The sequence below is a fragment of the Oryx dammah genome, unplaced genomic scaffold, assembly GCF_014754425.2.
Source record: "Oryx dammah isolate SB20612 unplaced genomic scaffold, SCBI_Odam_1.1 HiC_scaffold_10, whole genome shotgun sequence".
NCBI lineage: Eukaryota > Metazoa > Chordata > Mammalia > Artiodactyla > Bovidae > Oryx > Oryx dammah.
This window is the reverse complement of record NW_024070194.1, coordinates 40,551,537-40,572,418: the sequence shown is the minus strand read 5'-3', so window position 1 is coordinate 40,572,418 and position 20,882 is coordinate 40,551,537. Positions and strand designations below refer to the sequence as shown.

At 45.8% G+C, this 20,882-nt stretch overlaps 2 protein-coding genes across 2 annotated transcripts in view; both read left to right on the top strand.

Annotated features, from left to right (window-relative positions):
- ANKRD16 (ankyrin repeat domain 16) overlaps positions 1-10,387 on the top strand; it is a 37,614-nt gene extending 27,227 nt beyond the window's left edge. Inside the window, exon 6 of the mRNA XM_040248838.1 lies at positions 9,123-10,387. Within this exon, the coding sequence (XP_040104772.1) occupies positions 9,123-9,397 (275 nt within the window). The 3' untranslated portion in view covers positions 9,398-10,387. The remainder of the gene's footprint in view (positions 1-9,122) is intronic.
- Positions 10,388-17,714: 7,327 nt separating this feature from the next.
- The window catches only part of GDI2 (GDP dissociation inhibitor 2), a 28,644-nt gene continuing 25,476 nt past the window's right edge, over positions 17,715-20,882 (top strand). The window contains exon 1 of the mRNA XM_040248837.1: positions 17,715-18,077. Coding sequence (XP_040104771.1) covers positions 18,033-18,077 — 45 coding nt within the window. The 5' untranslated portion in view covers positions 17,715-18,032. The remainder of the gene's footprint in view (positions 18,078-20,882) is intronic.

The window sequence follows — 20,882 nt, the reverse complement described above, 5'->3', positions numbered from 1 at the left end:
CCTTCTCCTCCTGCCCCCAATCCCTCCCAGCATCAGGGTCTTTTCCAATCTCGCATGAGGTGGCAAAGGATTGGAGTTTCAGCTTCAGCATCAGTCCTTCCAAAGAAAACCCAGGACTGATCTCCTTCAGAATGGACTGGTTGGATCTCCTTGCAGTCCAAGGGACTCTCAAGAGTCTTCTCCAACACCACAGTTCAAAAGCATCAATTCTTCAGTGCTCAGCTTTCTTCACAGTCCAACTCTCACATCCATACATGACCACTGGAAAAACCATAGCCTTGACTAGACAGACCTTTGTTGGCAAAGTAATGTCTCTGCTTTTGAATATACTATCTAGGTTGGTCATAACTTTCCTTCCAAAGAATAAGCATCTTTTAATTTCATGACTGCTATCACCATCTGCAGTGATTTTGGAGCCCCCCAAAATAAAGTCGGATACTCTTTCCACTGTTTCCCCATCTATTTCCCATGAAGTGATGGGGCCAGATGCCATGATCTTCGTTTTCTGAATGTTGAGCTTTAAGCCAACTTTTTCGCTCTCCTCTTTCACTTTCCTCAAGAGGCTTTTTAGTTCCTCTTCACTTTCTGCCATAAGGGTGGTGTCATCTGCATATCTGAGTTTATTGATATTTCTCCCGGCAATCTTGATTCCAGCTTGTGCTTCTTCCAGCCCAGCATTTCTCATGATGTGCTCTGCATATTAAATTAATTTGCAAATTAACTCTGCAAGTTAAATAAGCAGGGTGACAATATACAGCCTTGACATACTCCTTTTCCTATTTGGAACCAGTCTGTTGTTCCATGTCCAGTTCTAACTGTTGCTTCCTGACCTGCATACAGGTTTCTCAAGAGGCAGGACAGGTGGTCTGGTATTCCCATCTCTTTCAGAATTTTCCACAGTTTACTGTGATCCATGCAGTCAAATGCTTTGGCATAGTCAAAAAAGCAGAAATAGATGTTTTTCTGGAACTCTCTTGCTTTTTCCATGATCCAGCGGATGTTGGCAATTTAATCTCTGGTTCCTCTGCCTTTTCTAAAACCAGCTTGAACATCTGGAAGTTCACGGTTTATGTATTGCTGAAGCCTGGCTTGGAGAATTTTGAGCATTACTTTACTAGCGTGTGAGATGAGTGCAATTGTGCGGTAGTTTGCATTCTTTGACATTGCCTTTCTTTGGGCCACATAGTGCAGGAAAAAGATTAGATTTTGTCAACATGTAACATTCACATTGCTGCCTCTTGGCCTTGCGATGGTTGGGCCAGTGCCCCAGGGGCCTTTGTAGCTGGTCTGAAGCCCAGAGGTTAGGTGGTGCCTCCAGCAGCACCAGCTTAGTCATGGCTGTGTTACTAGGGTGTTGATTTTACAAGAGTAAACATATATTAAAATCTAAAAAATAAATTTAAAGTATGACGCCTTTGACTGTATAGATCACAACAAACTGTGGGAAATTCTTCTGGAATACCAGACCACCTGACTTCCTTCCTGAGAAATCTGCATGCAGGTCAAGAAGCAACAGTTAGAACTGGAGATGGAACAACAGACTGGTTCCAAATCAGGAAAGGAGTACGTCAAGGCTGTATATTGTCACCCTGCTTATTTAACTTATATGCAGAGTACATCATTCGAAATGCCAGGCTGGATGAAGCACAACTTGGAATCAAGATTGCCAGGAGAAATATCAATAACCTCAGATACCCAGATGATACCACCCTTATGGTAGAAAGCAAAAAAGAACTAAAGAGCCTCCCGATGAAAGTGAAAGAGGAGAGTGAAAAAGTTGGCTTGAAACTCAACATTCAAAATACTAACTAAGCTCATGGCATCCGGTCCCATCAGTTCATGGCAAATACATGGGGAAACAATAGAAACAGTGAGAGTTTATTTTGGGGGGCTCCAAAATCACTGTGGATGGTGACTGCAGCCGTGAAGTTAAAAGACACTTACTCCTTGGAAGAAAAGCTATGACCAACCTAGACAGCATATTAAAAAGCAAATGTTACTTTACCAACAAAGGTCCATCTAGTCAAAGCTATGGTTTTTCCAGTATAGTTTATATATAGTTTTTCTTGAACTATAAAGAAAGCTGAGCACCAAAGAATTGATGCTTTTGAACTGTGGTGTTGGAGAAGACTCTTTAGACTCCCCTGGACAGCAAGGAGATCCAACCAGTCCAATCTAAAGGAAATCAGTCCTGAATATTCACTGGAGCTGAAACTCCAATACTTTGGCCACCTGTTGTGAAGAACTGACTCATTGGAAAAGACCCTGATGCTGGGAAAGATTGAAGGCGGGAGGAGAAGGGGACGACAGAGGATGAGGTGGTTGGATGGCATCACCGACTCGATGGACATGAGTTTGAGTGAGTTCCTGGAGTTGGTGATGGACAGGGAGGCCTGGCGTGCTGCAGTCCATGGTGTTGCAAAGAGTCAGACACAGCTGAGTGGCTATACTGAACTGAACTGATGAATCCTATCCTGCCACTAACCAGGTGTTTACCTTGGCCAAACACCAACCTCCCTGAGTCTATTTCCTTATTGGTACAGCAGACCTAGTAATTCCTGCGTTATGTAGTAATTAGGAGGGCTAAGTGAATCAGCTTATGGTGAGTACTGGCCAGTGCCCGGCCAAAGCAGAAGCACAAAGCAGTGGCTTGAATCTCTGTCAGACACCTTGAAAGAACGGACAGGTGGAAGAGGATTCATGGGGAAGAGAAGCAGGGGTCTGCTATTAATTAGATGAAAGATTTGCTTGGCATGGGGGCTTCTCCAATGGTTCAGCGGGAAAAGAATCTGCATGCCCTGCAGGAGACACAGGAGACGTGGGTTCAATTCCTGGGTCGGGAAGATCCCCTGGAGCAGAAAATGGCAACCCAGTCCAGTCTTCTTGCCTGGAGAATCCCATGGACAGAGGAGCCTGGCAGGCTGCAGTCCCTGGGGTCACAAAGAGTCAGACACGACTGAGCACATGGCACTGCTTGGCCTCAGAAAGGGCCCTTAATGGGTGGGAAAGCCTAACACAAGGGGAAGTGGGGGGCGCCGATGCCTTACCTGTTGTAAGTGTTCTGAACCTTCAGGGAGCACACCTGCGTTAACTCCTGGGCCACACCTGCCATCAAGTTCTGCTTGATTCCATCGTCAGGGACATCCAGGGAGCAGCCCCTCGCCTCCCCGTCCCCACCCTCCGCAGTGCTCAGCCCAGACTGCCCAGGGACCCTCAGACACAAAATGAGGTGCTCTGTGCAATGGATAGAAACCTCGTGCCTCGTAGGGTGGCAGTTCACACCCAGAGGAGAATGTACTTTGTACACTCTGCTTCACCTACACAAGGGCAGCTTTGTCCTGCCCAGGAATCGCACTGCCTCCCCTGATGCTGTGCAACCTCCCTGATGGGGCAGGGGACGTGGGGTCCTTGGAGCACAGCCCTGCCTCCAGACAAGCAAGCTCTAAACAACTCCTGCAGCCCAGCTGGCCCTGCAGTGAAGGCCTGTCTGCCTGGTAAGCAGCACTAGCCTTCTTGTAAACTGGAAGGAAACGGAACCATGGGTCCCTGCACACAGCTGCGCTCGGCTACATTGCTCAGACAAAGCATCTGTCTCCCCAGAGGAAATCTGTGCCCAGACGGCTCCCCAGACTCTACCTGACACTTAATCACCCATCCTCCTCCGCTGATCTGACTCCTCTACGTGTTAACTTACCTACAATTTCATAGGCATTTTTGTTTTGTTTTTCATAGAGGTGAAATTCACATTATGTGAAATTAAGCATCTTATTTATTTATATATATTTATTTATTTGGCTGTGCCAGGTCATAGTTGCAGCACGTGGGATCTTTAGTTGTGGCAGATGAGATCTAGCTCCCTGACCAGGGATCAAACCCGGGAGCAGAATTGCTGGGTAATTCTGTTTACATTTTGAGGGCCTGCCAAGCTGTTTTCCACAGTGGCTGCACCATCTTACATTTCTGCCAGCAACCTATGTGGGCTCCTGTGTCTCCACCGCCTTTGCTTCACTTTTCAATGCAGCAACCATCCTCATGGGTGTGTCCTGGTATCTCATGATTTTGATTTGCATTGCCCTCATGACTAGTGATGCTGAGCATCTTTTCATGGGCTTGTTAGCCCCATGTATATCTTCTTTGGAAGAATGTCTACTCAAGTCCTTTGCTCATTTTTTAAAAACTGAGTCTTCTGTCTTTTTATTGTTGAGTGGAGAGAATTCTTTACACACCCTGGAGGCATTCATATGTCTTTATTGCTGCTCTTAACACATTTCAATCTCTTACCTGTTTGCCTCCTCTGCCATGTAGAGAGAACCTGAAGAGCAGGGCCTATGCCTTATTAAAAAAAAAAAATCCTCTAATTCCTGGGACTTAAATAAGCTATCATGAACATATAACATGAGTTTACGCCTGTATATAAAGAGAATGTTTCTGGAAAGATGTGTAAGAAAGTTAAGAGAGCGGCGTGGAGGTCTGGAGCAGAAAGAACAGATGCTACTTTCCACTGTCTACTCAAGTCTTATTTGACTATTTTTTAAACTATGTGTGTTATCTTTAAATCAAAAATTAATAAAAATATATACCACTGGCTTTTTAAGGATGAACTGCAGTGTAAGTGTTCTGACACCATAGAAATGCTGGGCTCTAAGGTCCACACCCGACAAGTTCTCCTGCCCACCAGCTGAGCTGCAGAGTTGGTCAAAGCCAGGTCCACGTGTCACAGGAAGAGAAGGACACTCCTTATGCAACACAGGGTCCCCACATGCCTCCAACCTGGGGACTGGTGCCTGTGACCTCAGTATGCACATAAAGCTATCTGACCAACATCATCTTCAGAGCAGTTTTCCAGAATGCAGCTGGGTGAGCAACAGGAAGGGGGTCCCTCACTGTGTCCATGGCCTCTATCCATATCCCAGGCCCTGGTACTCTGCATCTTGAAGTGAACGAAGACCCCAAAGAGAAAGAGCCCTGAGAAACCCACCACCTAATAGTGCTAGGAGGACAGAGACAGAGAGAGAGAGAAACAGAGAGATAGAGAAAGAAATAGAAATGTAAACAGGGAGACACAGAGAGACAGTTAACCATACTTGAAAAAAAGAAAAGCTTAAAACACACACATCCCCTGTAGGCCAAGCACTTCCTCTCTAGTTTGCCTTAACTTTCATCATTCCCTATTTTTAATATCCCAACACACTTCACTTATTACTTGCATCTCTACAAACGTCCACCGTATTGCTCCTGAAATCTGAAAAACAATAAACTTGGAGATACAACATCAATATGCATAAGCTAAGAAAATAATATTATTTTTGTCTCATGGGGAAAAAATTAAAACACACATACAATGTTAATGGGATTCCACTGCCAGAGAAATTTAATTAACTGACAGATGGGGGTTAGAGGTGCAAGCTACCTGGACTTTCTTAGGCTTGGGTTTCTTCATCCATAAAATGGGGAGCTTTCGTGGGCCCTCCCAAGTCTTTCCCCATCTGTTCTAGAATGTGGCAACTCTATAATGTTTGAAGAAGGTGGGGCCATCAGCATCAGAGACCTGAGAGCTTTATGATTGAACAGAAATGAGATAAACATGATGACAAGCTCATCTGAGTGTGAAAGATGGCAAGAATGAAACGACTTCAGCTCAGATCCACAGATAGACACATCAACACAGACCCCTGTCGTTGTTTGGAAGCTGCTTTTATTTCCACAGAAGAGGAAAGGTCCAGTTATTTTTTGATATGCACGCATAGCCAGTAAACCCCTGTGGCCATAAAAACCAGAGGAACCTGTGAGACCACAGTAGGCCCCATCGCTGCCAGGACATGTGACTGGTGGTCGCTTTGAATCAGCAATGCTGTGTGGAGAGGGGGAGGGGCCCAGGAAGCGTCTACCATCCCCCCCAGAGCATCAGCCAAAAGATAATCCTTCCTGAATCCCAGTTTTCTCAGCTGACAAACGCCATTCAGATTCTTTCTATGTTCTAAAGTGAACATGCTACATTTTATTTTTGTAAAATGATACTCTATCCCAAAGCACTTAAAAAACTTTTTATTTACTAGTATTACTATTGTTTTTAGTATACTCTATGTTTTAGAACAGTTTCAGGTTCACAGCAAAACTGGGTGGAAGAGGACTTCCCTGGACCCAGTGGCTAAGACTCCACACTCCCAGTGCAGGGGGCTCAGCTTCAATCCCTGGTCAGGGGACTAGAACCCACATGCCACAGCTAAGACCCAGAACAGCCAGATAAATAAATAAAATAATTACTTTTTAAAAATTGGGTGGAAGATACAGGGATTTCCCATACACCCTCACCTCCGCCACTCTGGGCACCCTGCCCAGAATCCCTTCTGTTTGATTGTAGCATGTTTGTATGCCTGGTGTGCCAGAATCAGGGCCTTTCTGACTCAACTGCCTGCCTTTGTGTAACGGAGCGGGGAGACCTCCAGCCAGCTCTGTTTTCACCCCTGTTCACAACCTGGTCTTTGAGGTTCCCCTAACTTCTTGTCTTTTCTGGAGTCTTCTAGCCTGAATGAATTTGCTTCTTAATGCCTTACCTCTGTGCAGGCTCTGATGTTTCGGCTTCCTCTGGTCTGTTAAGTCAGTCAGGTTTGCCCATCTGCTTTCCATTCTTCACACTTCCATCAGCTTCTTTCAACAGCTGATCTCTTTTTCTATTCTCTTTGAACTTATGGGTTTATATCCTTTTTTATTCCTTTAATGCCCTTTTAGCAAACTTTGAGGAAGGAGTCAAATTAAAGGCATGTGTTCAATCTGTGAAATCTCATCTCAGGTTCCTCCTTCTATTTTATTATTGTGTCCCCTACTCTGCTCCCCTGTAACAGAGAACAAACCTGACTGCATATTGGATCTATTCCTTTAGTTCTAGCTCTGTGCTGTGTTGCCTGAACTTAGTCATGTCGGCACTGGATCATTGTAAAAGAACATTGGCTGTTGCTGTTGCTCATTTGCTAAGTCGTGTCTGACTCTGCAACTCCATGGACTGCAGCATGCCAGGCTCCTCTGTCCTCCACTGTCTCCCAGGAGTTTGCTCAAAATTCATGTCTCTTGAGTCCATGATGCTAAGAGGATGTTGCCTGTAGCCAGAAATTTATAGGATAGCTCATTCTCAAGATCCTAACATTTAAAGGTGTAACACTTTCCTTTCATAGATAAGAAGTTGCAGAACAGACAATAACATTTGTCTTGGAGGTTTATAGCAACATTGTTACCAAGACCTTACATGGACAGCTGCAAGAACAAAGGATTCTGCCACTAAGATGTTAGCAACAACCAGTCACAGCAACTCCCCTGCCTTTTTTAGTATAAAAGGAGCCCTGTGATTGCAGCCATGAAATTAAAAGAAGCTTGCTCCTTGGAAGGAAAGTTATGACCAACCTAGACAGCATATTAAAAAGCAGAGACATTACTTTGCCAACAAAGATTGGTCTAGTTAAGGAAATGGCAACCCACTCCAGTACTCTTGCCTGGAGAATCCCAGGGACGGGGGAGCCTGGTGGGCTGCTGTCTATGGGGTCGCACAGAGTCAGACACGACTGAAGCGACTCAGCAGCAGCAGCAGCAGTCAAGGCTATGGTTTTTCCAGTGGTTGTGTACGGATGTGAGAGTTGGACTGTAAAGAGAGCTGAGTGCTGAAGAATTGATGCTTTTGAACTGTGGTGATGGAGAAGACTCTTGAGAGTCCCTTGGACTGCGAGGAGATCCAACCAGTCCATTCTGAAGGAGATCAACCCTGGGTGTTCATTGGAAGGACTGATGCTGAAGCTGAAACTCCAATACTTTGGCCACCTGATGTGAAGAGCTGACTCATTTGAAACGACCCTGAAGCTGGGAAAGATCTTGAGGGCAGGAGGAGACGGGGACGACAGAGGATGAGATGGTTGGATGGCATCACCGACACAGTGGACATAGGTTTGGGTGGACTCCGGGAGTTGGTGATGGACAGGGAGGCCTGGCATGCTGCGGTTCATGGGGTTGCAAAGAGTCAGCACAACTTAGCAACTGAAAAACAACAACAAGATGATTTTGGGGATGTTAGCCTACCATTTTCTCTGTCAGCTGGCTTTCTGAATAAAATCGCTGTTCCTCGCCCTAAAACGTTGTCTCTCTTGTCTTGGCTTCTTATGTGGTGAGAAGCATGAGACTGGACTGGCTGACATCTCTGACGTGTACCTGCTCTCCAATGAATGCAACTGCAACTCAAGTATTTAAACCCAAGTATATTTGGAACAATGTATAAGATGCATGTGTTCTACAATTTTATAATACAGTCATGGGATGCTCATTCTGTCTTCAGCCTCCCTGGCTTGGCTACATTGTAGTTTAATTCTGATTGCTGCTGGGAGCTTACTTTTAGCTCTTTGTTGCCACATATTAGAATCCAAGGAACATTTTGACACATACACCAGAAGGTTTCTTTTTGATATATTCTCAGGAAGCACTGCAGTCCATGGGGTCGCTAAGAGTTGGACACCACTGAGCGACTTCACTTTCACTTTTTACTTTCATGTATTGGAGAAGGAAATGGCAAACCACTCCAGTGTTCTTGCCTGGAGAATCCCAGGGACGGCGGAGCCTGGTGGGCTGCATAGTCCAGTCTATGGGGTCACATAGAGTCAGACACGACTGAAGCGACTTAGCAGCAGCAGCAGTAGCAGCAGGAGTAGAGAGCTGGGACACAGGCTTTCCGCATGTTGAATTTATTAAATACTGTTGTATTCTCTCCTAAATGGCTATGGCAGTGAGAACTTCTCAGAGCCCTCCTGAAAGAGGGTATGAAGGCAGTGCTTCTCTAACTTATAAGGACCTCTCTTCAGGGAAAGCATCTTGAGTTGCCAGCATCACTGGGAGATGCTGATGTAGATTGGGAGGGACTAGGGGAGCAGTACACTGTTTGGGGAGATGGGGAGAGATTAATAGCTGTAAGCTCAGCTCACTTTTAATCTTAACAGTGTTACTCTACATAGCTATTACTGCATAGTAGATGTTTATTTGCTAGATAACCCAATAATTTCTTTTTCTGTTATCTAAGAAAAAACAAGATGTTCTTCCTAACAGGTTTTTTTTGTTTTTTTTTTTTGTTTTTTCTTCCCCCCTTTTGGTAGCAGTCAAGACTGACCTCAGAATTTCTTCCCAGGACCATGGGCCTGTGAGAGTCAGTGGTCAAACTGTGACAAACTGTGAGTATTCCAGTAAAACACAGGCATCTGCTCGTGAATGCCTGGTGAGAAGACCCAGTCCATTGTTCCGGTCTGACATACAGATAACCCCTAGTCATACAAAGAAGAGAAGTGATTTTAAAACATTAACATTTAAAATAATAATTAGATATCAAAGGTTAAATGGCTTTGAAAACAAAAGCAATACTAATCCAAAGTAGGACTATACTATTACTATTATAACTATTACATCAGCCTGGAATTAAAATATACCTCTGTGTAGACAGGACCAATCTAAGCTCACTGAGGCCTCACAAAGCGCCTACCTCACGGGAGAAAATTGAAAACAATTAAGGTATTTTTATTTCAAAGGCCTTCTAGTAGAAGATTTGGGGTTAATATGAAAGGTATAGAGATGTCATAAACATATCTCTGAGAAAAATTCCCCCTAAACCTCCTACAAATACAGTACAGAGAGTCAGAGGAGGGCAGCTCGCTGGGGTTAAGGAAGTGGAAGGACCCTCCTAGAATATCTGTCCATCCCTCTTATCTGGGAGCAGGAATGTGCCCCCTCCTTCTGGCAGCCAGATTCTGCCATGTGACCTGAAGCCCTGGCTATAGTTAATTGGATCAAATTGGACCCAGACCCAAGCTGAGCCAACTAGATTCTCTCTTTCTGGAAATCTGATACTGAGTTATGAGAAACTAGACGGGTCTGGTTTGGAGGTTCTCACTCACATCGGTTTTTTGCCCCCTGGGAACAGTGACAATATCTGGAGACATTCTGATGTCACAGCTAGGGTGGGAGGAGAGGGTGGGTGTTGCCAGCATCAAGGGATGCAGCTAAACATGCTCCAGTGCCCAGAACCACCCCCAACACAAAGAATCAGCTGCCTACAGTCCACACTGTGTGGCGGAGAACTCTTGCTGCCATGACCCCTGAACAGGCAGCAGGTAACTGAGGAGACCGGGGCTGCCAGCCAGCATCTTTCTTGCACATCCCAGGGGAGAGGCGACCCACTGGGATAGGACAGCAGAGAGGCTGGACAGAGAGCAGCTGAGCTTAGAGACAGCCTTCCAGTTACTGATTCCTGCTCCTTCCAGACCCCTAACAACATTTTTGCCCCTTTGTCCTTCTAACATATTCTCCTTTAAAAAAAATAAAAATAAAAATAAATAAATAAATAAATATTTGGCCATGCTGCGTGGTATGTGGGATCATAATTCCCTGACCAGAGATTGAACCTGCACCCCCTTTCATTGGAAACTTGGTCTTAACCACTGGATCACCACAGAAGTCCCAATATATTCTTTTATATGTAAGGTAGCCTGACATGGTTTTTGATACTTGAAATCAAAGTAACTTAAGTTAATACAAGAAACATTCAAGTGAATGGTTTTAAAGTGCTCTAAGCAACACTGAAGCTTGGGCAGCTTAGAGATCTTTTTAGTCTTTTAGAATGAAACAAATATGTAAAATGAAATGGCTAACTGTCATTGCTTCATCCCACGAGGTTTCTACAATTAGATGCTAGAGTGAGTCTTTCTGAAGGGCAGTGGCGTCTAGAACATGCCTTCCCTGTGCTTGTGAGTCTTTTGAGAACCAGGACACCTGGCTTACCTGCTCTGCCACCACACATGAGCCCCACCCTGAGCCCTACCCAGTTCCACCAACTCCCAGTCACTGTACCCGAAGCAGCTCCATAGGGCTGCTACTGATTACACTTGCTAATAAGCTCTATTTTGCATATTATTTTGTTATCTCCATGCCCATCATCAGTCTTGGGACTGACTTTTACTTCTCTATCTACAGGAATTCAATAATAATTGTGATTTAGACAATTGTGAAATGGTCTTTGAAACAGTTTCTTCCTGGAAGCTGTATTTTTCTTTATGTTTTAGGAAAGCTTTGAATTCATTCATTTATCCACATGTACAGTTTCTTAGGAGTCACTGACCCCTGTGGAAATCTGATGATGGATCCTCTTTCTGGAAAAATGTACATGGGCACTATATTTTACATACAAATATGAGGGTTCACAGACCACTGAGAGGCCTTCATACTTACCCCCTCAGATCACAAGACCTACATTATATATTTATTTAGTGCCTACTATGGGCTTTCCTTGTGGCTCAGCTGGTAAAGAATCTGCCTGTAATGTGGGAGACCTGGGTTCGATCCCTGGGTTGGGAAGATCCCCTGGAGAAGGGAAAGGGTACCCACTCCAGTATTCTGGCCTGGAGAATTCCATGGATTATACAGTCCATGGGGTTGCAAAGAGTCGGACATGACTGAGCAGCTTCCACTATGATACCATCCATGAGATTGCAAAGAGTCAGACACGACTGAGCGACTAACACATACACGCACACACACACACACGATTCAGATGTAAGGAATGAAAGGATGAAAAGGGCAAGTTGTACTCTTGAGAGGAACACAGCATGGACCACAGAGCAGTAAACACCCATCTGTGATCAGGTGACAAGTGCCAAGAGAAAGTGATAACACCATGGTAGCTCAGAATAGAGGAGTTTGACCCAGAGGAGCATTAAGAAAGGATTCCTGGAACAGGTGACATCTGCACTGAGGATCCTAACAAGCAAGGTCAAGTAGGAGGAGAAGGGAGGAACATTCCAGATAGAGGGGATGTCTGGATGTGTGTCCAGAAGGGAAAAAGCCTGACTGAGCTCACAAAACACAGAAGTGTTTAGAGCAGCTCTGACGCCTATCTCTTGGCTCCGGGCTATATGTCTGTTTCTCTCTGTGTTGCCAAAGGCTGAGTCAGCTGATCACACCAACCAGATCCCTGTGCCAGCTCACTTCTGGTGCTTCTGGGGAGGTGCTGCCGGGGGAAGACTGGAGGCAAGACGAGGGAGGAGCCATGTTCCCTGCCCTTAGAGCAGCTCTGGTTGCAGGGAGGGCAGCAGCAGCACCAGTGAGTGGAGAGGACTCCTGGGCTCCTGGGGCAGAGGTGGCAAAGTGGCTCTGCAGTGGCCGTAACCAGTAACTGTGGCAGGTCAGCCAGATGGCCTGGCCACCGTGAGCCAGGCTCAGGTGACACATTCCCTTCCTGCTCCAGCCTAGAGCTCCAGGCGCTTCCTCACCTCTGGGTAACTTTTTTTGCCCCTTCAGTCTGTATAAGTTTTGAAACTAGTTCCCTATATTTAACTACCTCTGTTCAAAATACCTAGAACAACTCTGTTTTTGTGACTGGAAACTGACCTATACAGCCATGGGTCAGAAAAGATGGTGGAGGAGGGCTGGGGTGATGACTTGGTTGACCAGGTAACTGAGGTCCAGATTATTCAGGCTTCTCTTAGGAAATGGCCAGGCATTTGAACTTTATGCTAAGAGCCATGGAGACCTGTGAAAGATTTTAAAGTCATGGTTGACTCAGTCACTTCCTATGAGGTTATAACGTAGAAACCACTGAACTGAAGGAAGCTTTTGCAGTTATCTAGGAGAGAATCTGATGGTGGCTGGTACTAGGGTAGTGGCCCTGAGGATGAAGAGAAGGGACTGCAAGGCTTTGTTTTTTCTAAAATTTTATTTGGGGGGCTTCCCTGGTGGCTTGGTGATAAAGAATCTGCCTTTGCCAAAGTAGGAGACAGGGGTTCGATCCCTGATCTGGGAAGATCTCACAGGCCATGGAGAAACTAAGCCCATGCACCATAACTATTGAGCCTGTGCTCTAGAGCTTACATGTCGCGACTACTGAAGCCTGTCTGCCCTAGAGCCTGTGCTCTGCAACAAGAGAAGCTGCTGCAGTGGGAAGTCCGTGAACGACAACTAGAGAGGAGCCCCTGCTTGCCACAACTAGAGTAAAGCCCGTGCAGCAAGGAAGACCCAGCGCAGCTAAAATAAATAAATTACTTTAAACAATTATTTGGCTGTGCTGGGTCTCAGTTGCCAAGGGCAGGTTCTGCATGTGAGGTCTGGCTCCCTGATCAGGGATTGAACTCAGGCCCTTTCCAGTGGGAGCACGGAGTCTTAACCACTAAGCCACCAGGGAAGTTCCTGGAAGGCTCTTTATGAGGTGGAATGGCCAGAACATAATGGGGCATTGTGCCAACTAAAGGTGGCTGCAGATTCATTGACACTTACAGCTGGGTTCTAGCTGCTCCTCTTGAATTTGGGTGTGCTCCGTAATGGCTGTGACCAGAGAATTCGGCAGAAGGAACACAGTGGCAGCTTCCAGGTCCAGATCTTATGAGGCTGGCAGCTTCTACTTTTAAATTTCTAGCTTCTTGGAATTTCTACTCTTGGAATGCAACTGCCATACTTTGAGGCGTGCAAGCCAAATGGAGAAGTCACACATACGATGCTCCTCTGGTTAACAGCTCCAGCTAAGCCCCCAGCCAGCAGCTGGCATCAACAGTTAGTCACACATGTGCCATCGTGGATGTCCAGGACACTTGAGCCTTCAGATGACTCCAGCCCCAGGCCCAAACAACTCCCACACATCTGAGCCCATTCAACCCACAGAACCATAAGAGATAACAGTATCAATACATTGCTGCTTTAAGCCACTAGGTTTATTTGCTTCATAGCCACTAAATTTTAGGGTGGTTTGTTACACAGCCAAAGAAAACAGGATTAGATCTGGAAGAAGAGAAAGAAGACAGAATGAGGATAAAATCTAGAATTCTGGTTTGGGGCCAAGGTGGAGGCATCAGTGCTGAGACGGAGACCAGGGGCAGATGAACGGTTTGGGGGTGGGGGAGTAAAGGATCTCTTATATACTAGAAAATATATATTTTAGGAAATTCTTTTTTTCTAGACCCTGACATGTTTTATCTTCACCATTAGCCATCCAGACTTCAAACAGATTTACATTTTATTGATCCCTACCTTTAAGACCCTCCAAAACATGAACTTCAGTATCTTCTGCTGCAAGAAAAGCTGTGCTTCTCAAAAGTCTCAAAAGGAACTTGTACCTATTTCATCACACTTAGTCCTTGTAGATGTAGGGATCAACTTCCAGGTCTCTTTATTCATTCACCAAATATTTACCTATCACCTGCCAGGGACTCAGCACTATTCTCTTGTGCACAAGATAGATAATGTCCCCATCCTCATGGAGTTTACATTCTGAGCTACAGGCCAACAAAAAACAAGAACATGGTCACCAATTAGATTTTTAAAAAGGAATGAAAGAAATAAGCAGGGTGACAATAGAGAATAAAAGTTGAGAGGAACCTGCTTTAAATAAAGTGGCAAGGGAAGATTTTTAAGCTGAAACTTAAGGAAGTGAAAAGAATTAGCCGTGGGAAGAGGTGCAGGAGGGGGAAGCCAGGGTCGGTAGCCGCAGGACCGCCGAGGGTGCAAGGCCCTCGAGTGGTTAAAAGCTACCCTAGGTTCTAGGAACTGAAAGATAAGTGTGTTTGGAGTGAAGTGAGCCTGAAGTACAACAAGATGCAGTGGGGCAGAGGTGAGAGGCAGATTAAACGATACCTTCTGGTGCAGAGGTTAAAGCGTCTGCCTGCACTGTGTGAGACCTAGGTTCGATCCCTGGGTCGGGAAGATCCCTTGGAGCAGGAAATGGCAGCCCACTCCAGTATTCTTGCCTGGAGAATCCCATGGATGGAGGAGCTTGGTGGGCCACAGCCCACGGGTAGCAAAGAGTCGGACACGACTTCACTTTCACTTTCACTTTAGTCTGATTCAAGGATTTGCATTTTATTCTAAGTACAAAAGACAGGCAGAAGCATGGACATGCTCTGATTCATGTCTTAAGAAGATAAAGGTCAGAATATCCAGGAGCGGGAAAAGTGAGTGAGAAACTGTTGTGGTTTTGGACAGAACCTGGACTAAGGTTCACTCTACAATTTTCTTTTCCTTGGACTCTTGTCTCTTCTTTGCGAAGTGCAGGCAGGGGCTTGGAGAAACAGATGATGAAAATGTTTCTGTTTCTTGGAGAAACAGAACCAGAAATCAGCAAACAATGATTCCCAAGCACCAAGTATAAATAAGTCTCTCCGGACTCCTCTCGCTTTGGGTAAAGATTTGAAAACACTTTCAGTGTTGATGGTGTTTTCCACTCCTCTCCACCAACCTGCTTCCCCCAACCTAAGGTTTCCTGCCATCAGGAACTGCCAATTGTGGTCTCTGAGACACTGAACCAATTAGTGGCTTTTAAGCCATTTCACCATAAGTATTTGTTGTCTCCCAAATTCCTTGGCAACTGGATTAGGTGGGGTGAAATCTGAACGGACTCAGTCTGTTGAAGGTTAGCATTTTTTTCTTTTTCTTTTTGTCTTCTGCAGGGCCACAGGACTTATCTGCCAACAAAACTAAACTTAAGTGTAAGGGATCAGACTGAGGAACCTTATTAGCCTTAAATACTGTTTCCTTCTCCAATACCTTTGAGTCTTTCAGGAACTCCACGTGAATATCCATAAACTTTCCTTCACATAAGGCATGGCAACATGTCAGCAGATGTATGTAAAATCTTCTTCAATATGCAGAGGCTGATGGCAATATGTGAAAAAGGCTCTAGGGGGCTTCCCTGGTGGCTCAGAGGATAAAGCATCTGCCTGCAATGCAGGAGAGCAGGGTTCGATCCCTGGTTGGGAAGATGCCCTGGAGAAGGAAATGGCAACCCACTCCAGTATTCTCACCTGGAGAAGCCCATGAACAGAGGAGCCTGTCGGGCTACAGTCCATGGGGTCGCAGAGTCAGACACGACTGAGCGACTTCACTTTCTTTCTTTTTTTAAAATGAGTTTTTTAATGAGTCAGTATTTTTGGTCAGCTCAAAAACATGGTGGTAGTGGTGGTTTAGTCGCTCAGATGTGTCCGACTCTTGAGACCCATGGACTGTAGCCCGCCAGCTTCCTCTGAACATGGGCTTCTCCAGGTGAGAATACTGGAGTGGGTTGCCATTTCCTTCTTCAGAGGATCTTCCCAACTCAGGAATCCAACTTAGGTCTCCTGCATTGCAGGTAGATTCTTTACCGACTGATAAAAGCAGCCCCAGAGAGATCCCTGTCTCCTTCCCAATGTGAGGGCACAGTGAAAAGACAGGGTGAACCAGGAAGTTTGTCCTCAACAGACAAACTTTGACCTTATGTTTTCTAGATTCCAGAACTGTAAGACATATATTTCTGTTGTTTGTAAACATGTTAGATATATATGGCACTGGATTACTTAGCAACAGCAGGACTTTCTTAAGGCATCACCTATTTAGCCAGTCAGTTAACATGGTTATACAATCTGTTCAACAGTCTAGTAACTTTGCACTTGATTTTTGTCTACTTGTAAAAATTCATTTTGGAGATGAATTTAAGCAAATAGTGGAAGACACAGGAGCCTGGAGTGCTGCAGTCCCTGGGGTCACAAAGAGACCTAGGCAACTTAGCCACTGAACAACAGAAATTCATTTAGCCACTAATGTATACAAATCCAGTTAAGACTGATGTACATTGAGTTTTCTTCTCCCCTCCCCCCAAAAGGCCCATTGTCTTATATAATATACCCTCTTAAACTCTATGTAGGGATGAAGAAACATTGTAAAAAACTGTTGCATTGTCATGAATCAGAGTGATTTAAACGTGAAGGAAGGTAGGTCTGTCTCTCAAGATTCACTTTAAACAGCTCTTATTTGAGAATAAATCTTCAAGGAAACACCAACTCTTTTGTCTGCATACTCAGGCTGAAAACACCGGATCTGCTCTCTTCGGTTGAGAACATAAGCCACCAGGGCTGGAGATGCCAAATAGAAACCTGAAGAAACGTGTGTTTGCAGGGCTGGGCCGGCTCGGACATGGAAGGCAAAAAAAGGAATCTTTTTCTTTTCTTACACTCTGTGGCCTAAATCCATTCACGTGCTGGTCAGCTATCTTTACAGCTGGTTTAGATTATAGCTCTCAGTAGGCGCAGACCTGCTTCCGATCAAATCTGCCCTTCCCCTTTATGCTAAAGTTTCCTTTTCAAAAGTAGAGGTTTTTTTTTTTTTTTTTAAATTCCTATTTCCTAAGGCTGCACATGGGGCAACGCATCAAGAATGACATTGCGAGGGAAGTTAAAAAAAAAAGTGATTTCTGAACTCCTTAAAATTCATTGGGGCCCTTTTTCCTTCAGGAAATGGAGGTAGGATAAAAAGAAAAGCAAGACAAGTTGCAGAGGACCAGCTAGGCACGCAGAGGGCCGAGCCGCAGCCGGAGTCGGGCCGCGTGGCGTCAACTCCTGGTGTGCGGGGCTGCGGCAGGCCGCCCGCGGTCCCGGGGGCGGGGGCGGCCAGTCCCAGCCACGTGGTCGCCGCGGGCCCAAAGTCCAAGGGCAGCTGCGGGCGCGGGGATCAGAGTGCGACCCGGCGCCCGATGGGGAGCGGGACTGAAGAACCGGACAGCAGTCCCCCGGCCACAGGCTCAACCCCTCCCCAGCCCTCGAAGGCCCGCGCGCTGCCGCCCCCTCCGCCCCCAACCAAGGCGGCAGCGCTTTGGGAACGGATCCGAAATCCATCAGGCGCTCGGCCCGCCCTTTTCTCGCGAGAGGTGGGAGAGGAAGCGGGTCGTGGGCGACGGAGACGTAGCCAATGAGCGAGAGGGAAGGACGTGATCGACGGCTTCCTCCCGGCCTCGCCCCGGCTGCGGAGGCCGCGGTCGCAGCCCGCCTCTCTCCCTCGCCTCCTTCCCTACCCTCCCCGCCCCGTTCTTCTCTTCCCGTCTGAGGTGGCGGCCGGCTCCCCGCTCGCCAGCTCCGTGTAGTCTTTGCCTCCGCTTCCCTTTTCCCTCGGGCGCCGTCCGGCCTGAGCGCTCGCCCCCCGGTCCGCTTCCTCCTGGGGGCAGCCGCAGCCCCAGACACCTAGAGCTCTGAGCCTTCTCTGGGTCTCTGTCCGTGCCCGGCCCCGCCATGAATGAGGAGTACGACGTGATCGTGCTGGGCACTGGCCTGACGGTGAGGAGGGGCGGCGGCCCGGGGCCGGGAGGGGGCCTGTTGCACGCCCTGCTCAGCCCCGTCCTCCCCGCCCCCCGCGCCGCGAGGCCGGGGGTCTCTTCCCGGGGGCGGGGGGGCTCCCTCCGGGCGGGCCGGGCCTGCAGCGGGGCCTGCGGGGGAGGGGACACCGCGGTGTGCAAAAGCCCGGCCCGGACAGGTGCCTGGACGGGTTGGGGCGGTCGAGCAAGGGTCTCGGGAAGGCAAGGCCGAGAAAGCCCGGGTTGCGGCGTCGCTGCGCCTCCCTTGCTGGTCGAGGGCCTCTCGCGCCTGGAGACGGAAAGGAGTGGGGGAGGGTGAAGCCTAGCCCAGTGGCGTTTCCTCCGCAGCTTCCAGGCCCCTCTGCTAGTCAGTTTCGGTGACCAGTCACAGGTAGCCGCTGTTGGGTAGGTAATTCAGGTCAGTGAACTTTTTTTTTTTGAGAAATTCTTAGCCTCCTCCCCCACCCCAGGTGAGAAGCATTGTCCATTCCTGTGTAACCACCCTCCCAATCTCACTTGAACGACCACGGGATTGGAAATGAGTTTTCCTCCAAATGGGTCTCACCTGGCTTTCGCCAGCCTTATGTGTGGTCTGTCCTTGTCCACCTCGACGCTTCTGAACCTTTTCCCCTGAGAAAAGGAATTGATGAATTGGTTGGTTGCTAGAGGCCAGGTGTTCCTGTCACCGAGGTAAATGTATTTTCCTAGCTGTCTGCTCAGAGGAGTTGAGGTGATATTCCGCAGATAACGCAGGCAGGAGTTGTACTTCTTTTCTGTGGTTTTTAAAAGAAAATGAAGACAACTCATCTTGCAAAAGAATTCCATTTGAAGATAGGACCGTCTCCATTTATCAAGTTTTTTGGAAATTTGAAATTCTGACATAGGGCTGGCTGCTTCGTTTTAGAAGATGAACCCTGATTTTGATCTTGTGTCCATATGAACTGATCTCAAAAGTCCTGAGTCATTTGATGTAAATGTGTTGAAATGCACTGTAATCTCTCAAGATTTAAAAATTTTTTTCAGGTGGCATTCCAGAATAACTATTTTAGATTTCTCTGGACAAGAGAAAACTGTGAAACTTGCATTTGGCTAATATTCTTAGGAAAAAAATTGTTGGACACTTACAGAGATACTTTGCTGGCATGTTATTTTCTGTTTATGGTGATTTATGATGATTGTTGGGTAATACTCATTTCTGAATGCTTCACTATGTTTGACCAGTCCAGAAAAAGACGGGACTGGCTGGGGAAATTGTACAAAATAGATGAGAGTGATGGAATGTGAGATATTGGGTTGAATTTCTTTGGTGCGCTGTTGGATGCCTAAATGAGTAGGCCTACCCACTGCAGGGTTTTTTTTTTTTTTCTTTCTTTCCATTTCCGAAGTGCTTAATTGGGATTCTGAGCTGAGCTTGGTAGTTTAGTTTGCCCATTGGAATGGGCACTGTTGCTACCAGCCTTTTGTTAGAGCCAGTTAGTTCCACTGTGTTTCTACTGTTATTGCTGGTCTTTCAGATTTGCTCTTGATTACGTCAGTTAAACATGGACAAATGAGTGCAAATCCTTCCTTACACAGGTTTGTTTCCCCCTCCCCCCTTTGCTTTTTCCCCCCCTCATGCTGGTTTCTACATGCCTAGCACAGAAGGATCACTTTGTATCAAAGCGGGCAGTCTTAACTGTATAACAACCAAGTTGCACCTTATTTACATTTTCATTTGAATTAATTGTGACCTTTTTGATGAATGGTAGGTGCATACTTAGAGCAATTTCTGCTGTCATTTGTATAGCTGTGATAACTATTTCCTGTGAACCTTCCTAGAGTGTTGTTGCGAGATATTCTTTAAATTATATCAATTCAGAGCAGTCATATTATTACTGTTGTATTACAGTCGTTGGTAGCAGTGATGATGAGATGATTTTAATAATGATAAATCTTTTACCCTCATTTTTATTGGTAGGAGAACTTCGATTACTTGAGACCACCAACGTTAAAAACCCTCAATTTATAATTTGAGTATTTGGTGTGAACATACCATTTACTTAATTTTTGACTTACAAATATTTAGTGCCTGAGATTTAAGAACCTGAAAACAGGCATATGTTATCAGTTATGGATACCAAATATTATGTGATTCTTGTGTGTATTAACTTATTATTTTTAAAATGTAAGGAAGTTTTGGGGTTTCTCTGTGTTTTCTAATGTGGCCATTGTTTTTTATGGATTATTATGTCTAAAATACAGTCATATTAGTGCACCAATATTAATAGTAACTTTAAAGAAGGATTAAATAGTTTGCTGTAAACTAGAGCAAAATATTCATTCTGTCTATGAGAAATGCAGTGTTCTATATAGTTGACTATTTTAAGGAATTGATGGTTTTCCCTTTAAAGATCCATAACTTTATTTTTTTGAGTATAGTAAGTGAGGAATGTATTTGTAAATGTACTGAATCATAGAAGCGCCTTTTCAGAACCAGAGTCCTTAAAACATAAAACATAGTTGGGAAATACCAATTTCCCCAGTCAGCCGAAGCAGTTTAAAGACAGCACCGTTGAAAAGTTGAATTGATCTGGGGATTAAAGATTAATCAAAAGAACCATAATTTTTAGAAAAAAGCTTTCAAATGATATCACAGCTTCCTCAACAGACTAAGGAATGTAATGAACACCTGATAACAAGATTTCACGAAGGGAAGGTTAATTCCTGAGTGCTGCTGTCACACAGTGGAGCCATTGAGGCCTCCTGAGCTCTGTGGGAACTTTGGCCTTCTTACTGAGTCTTCCTAGAC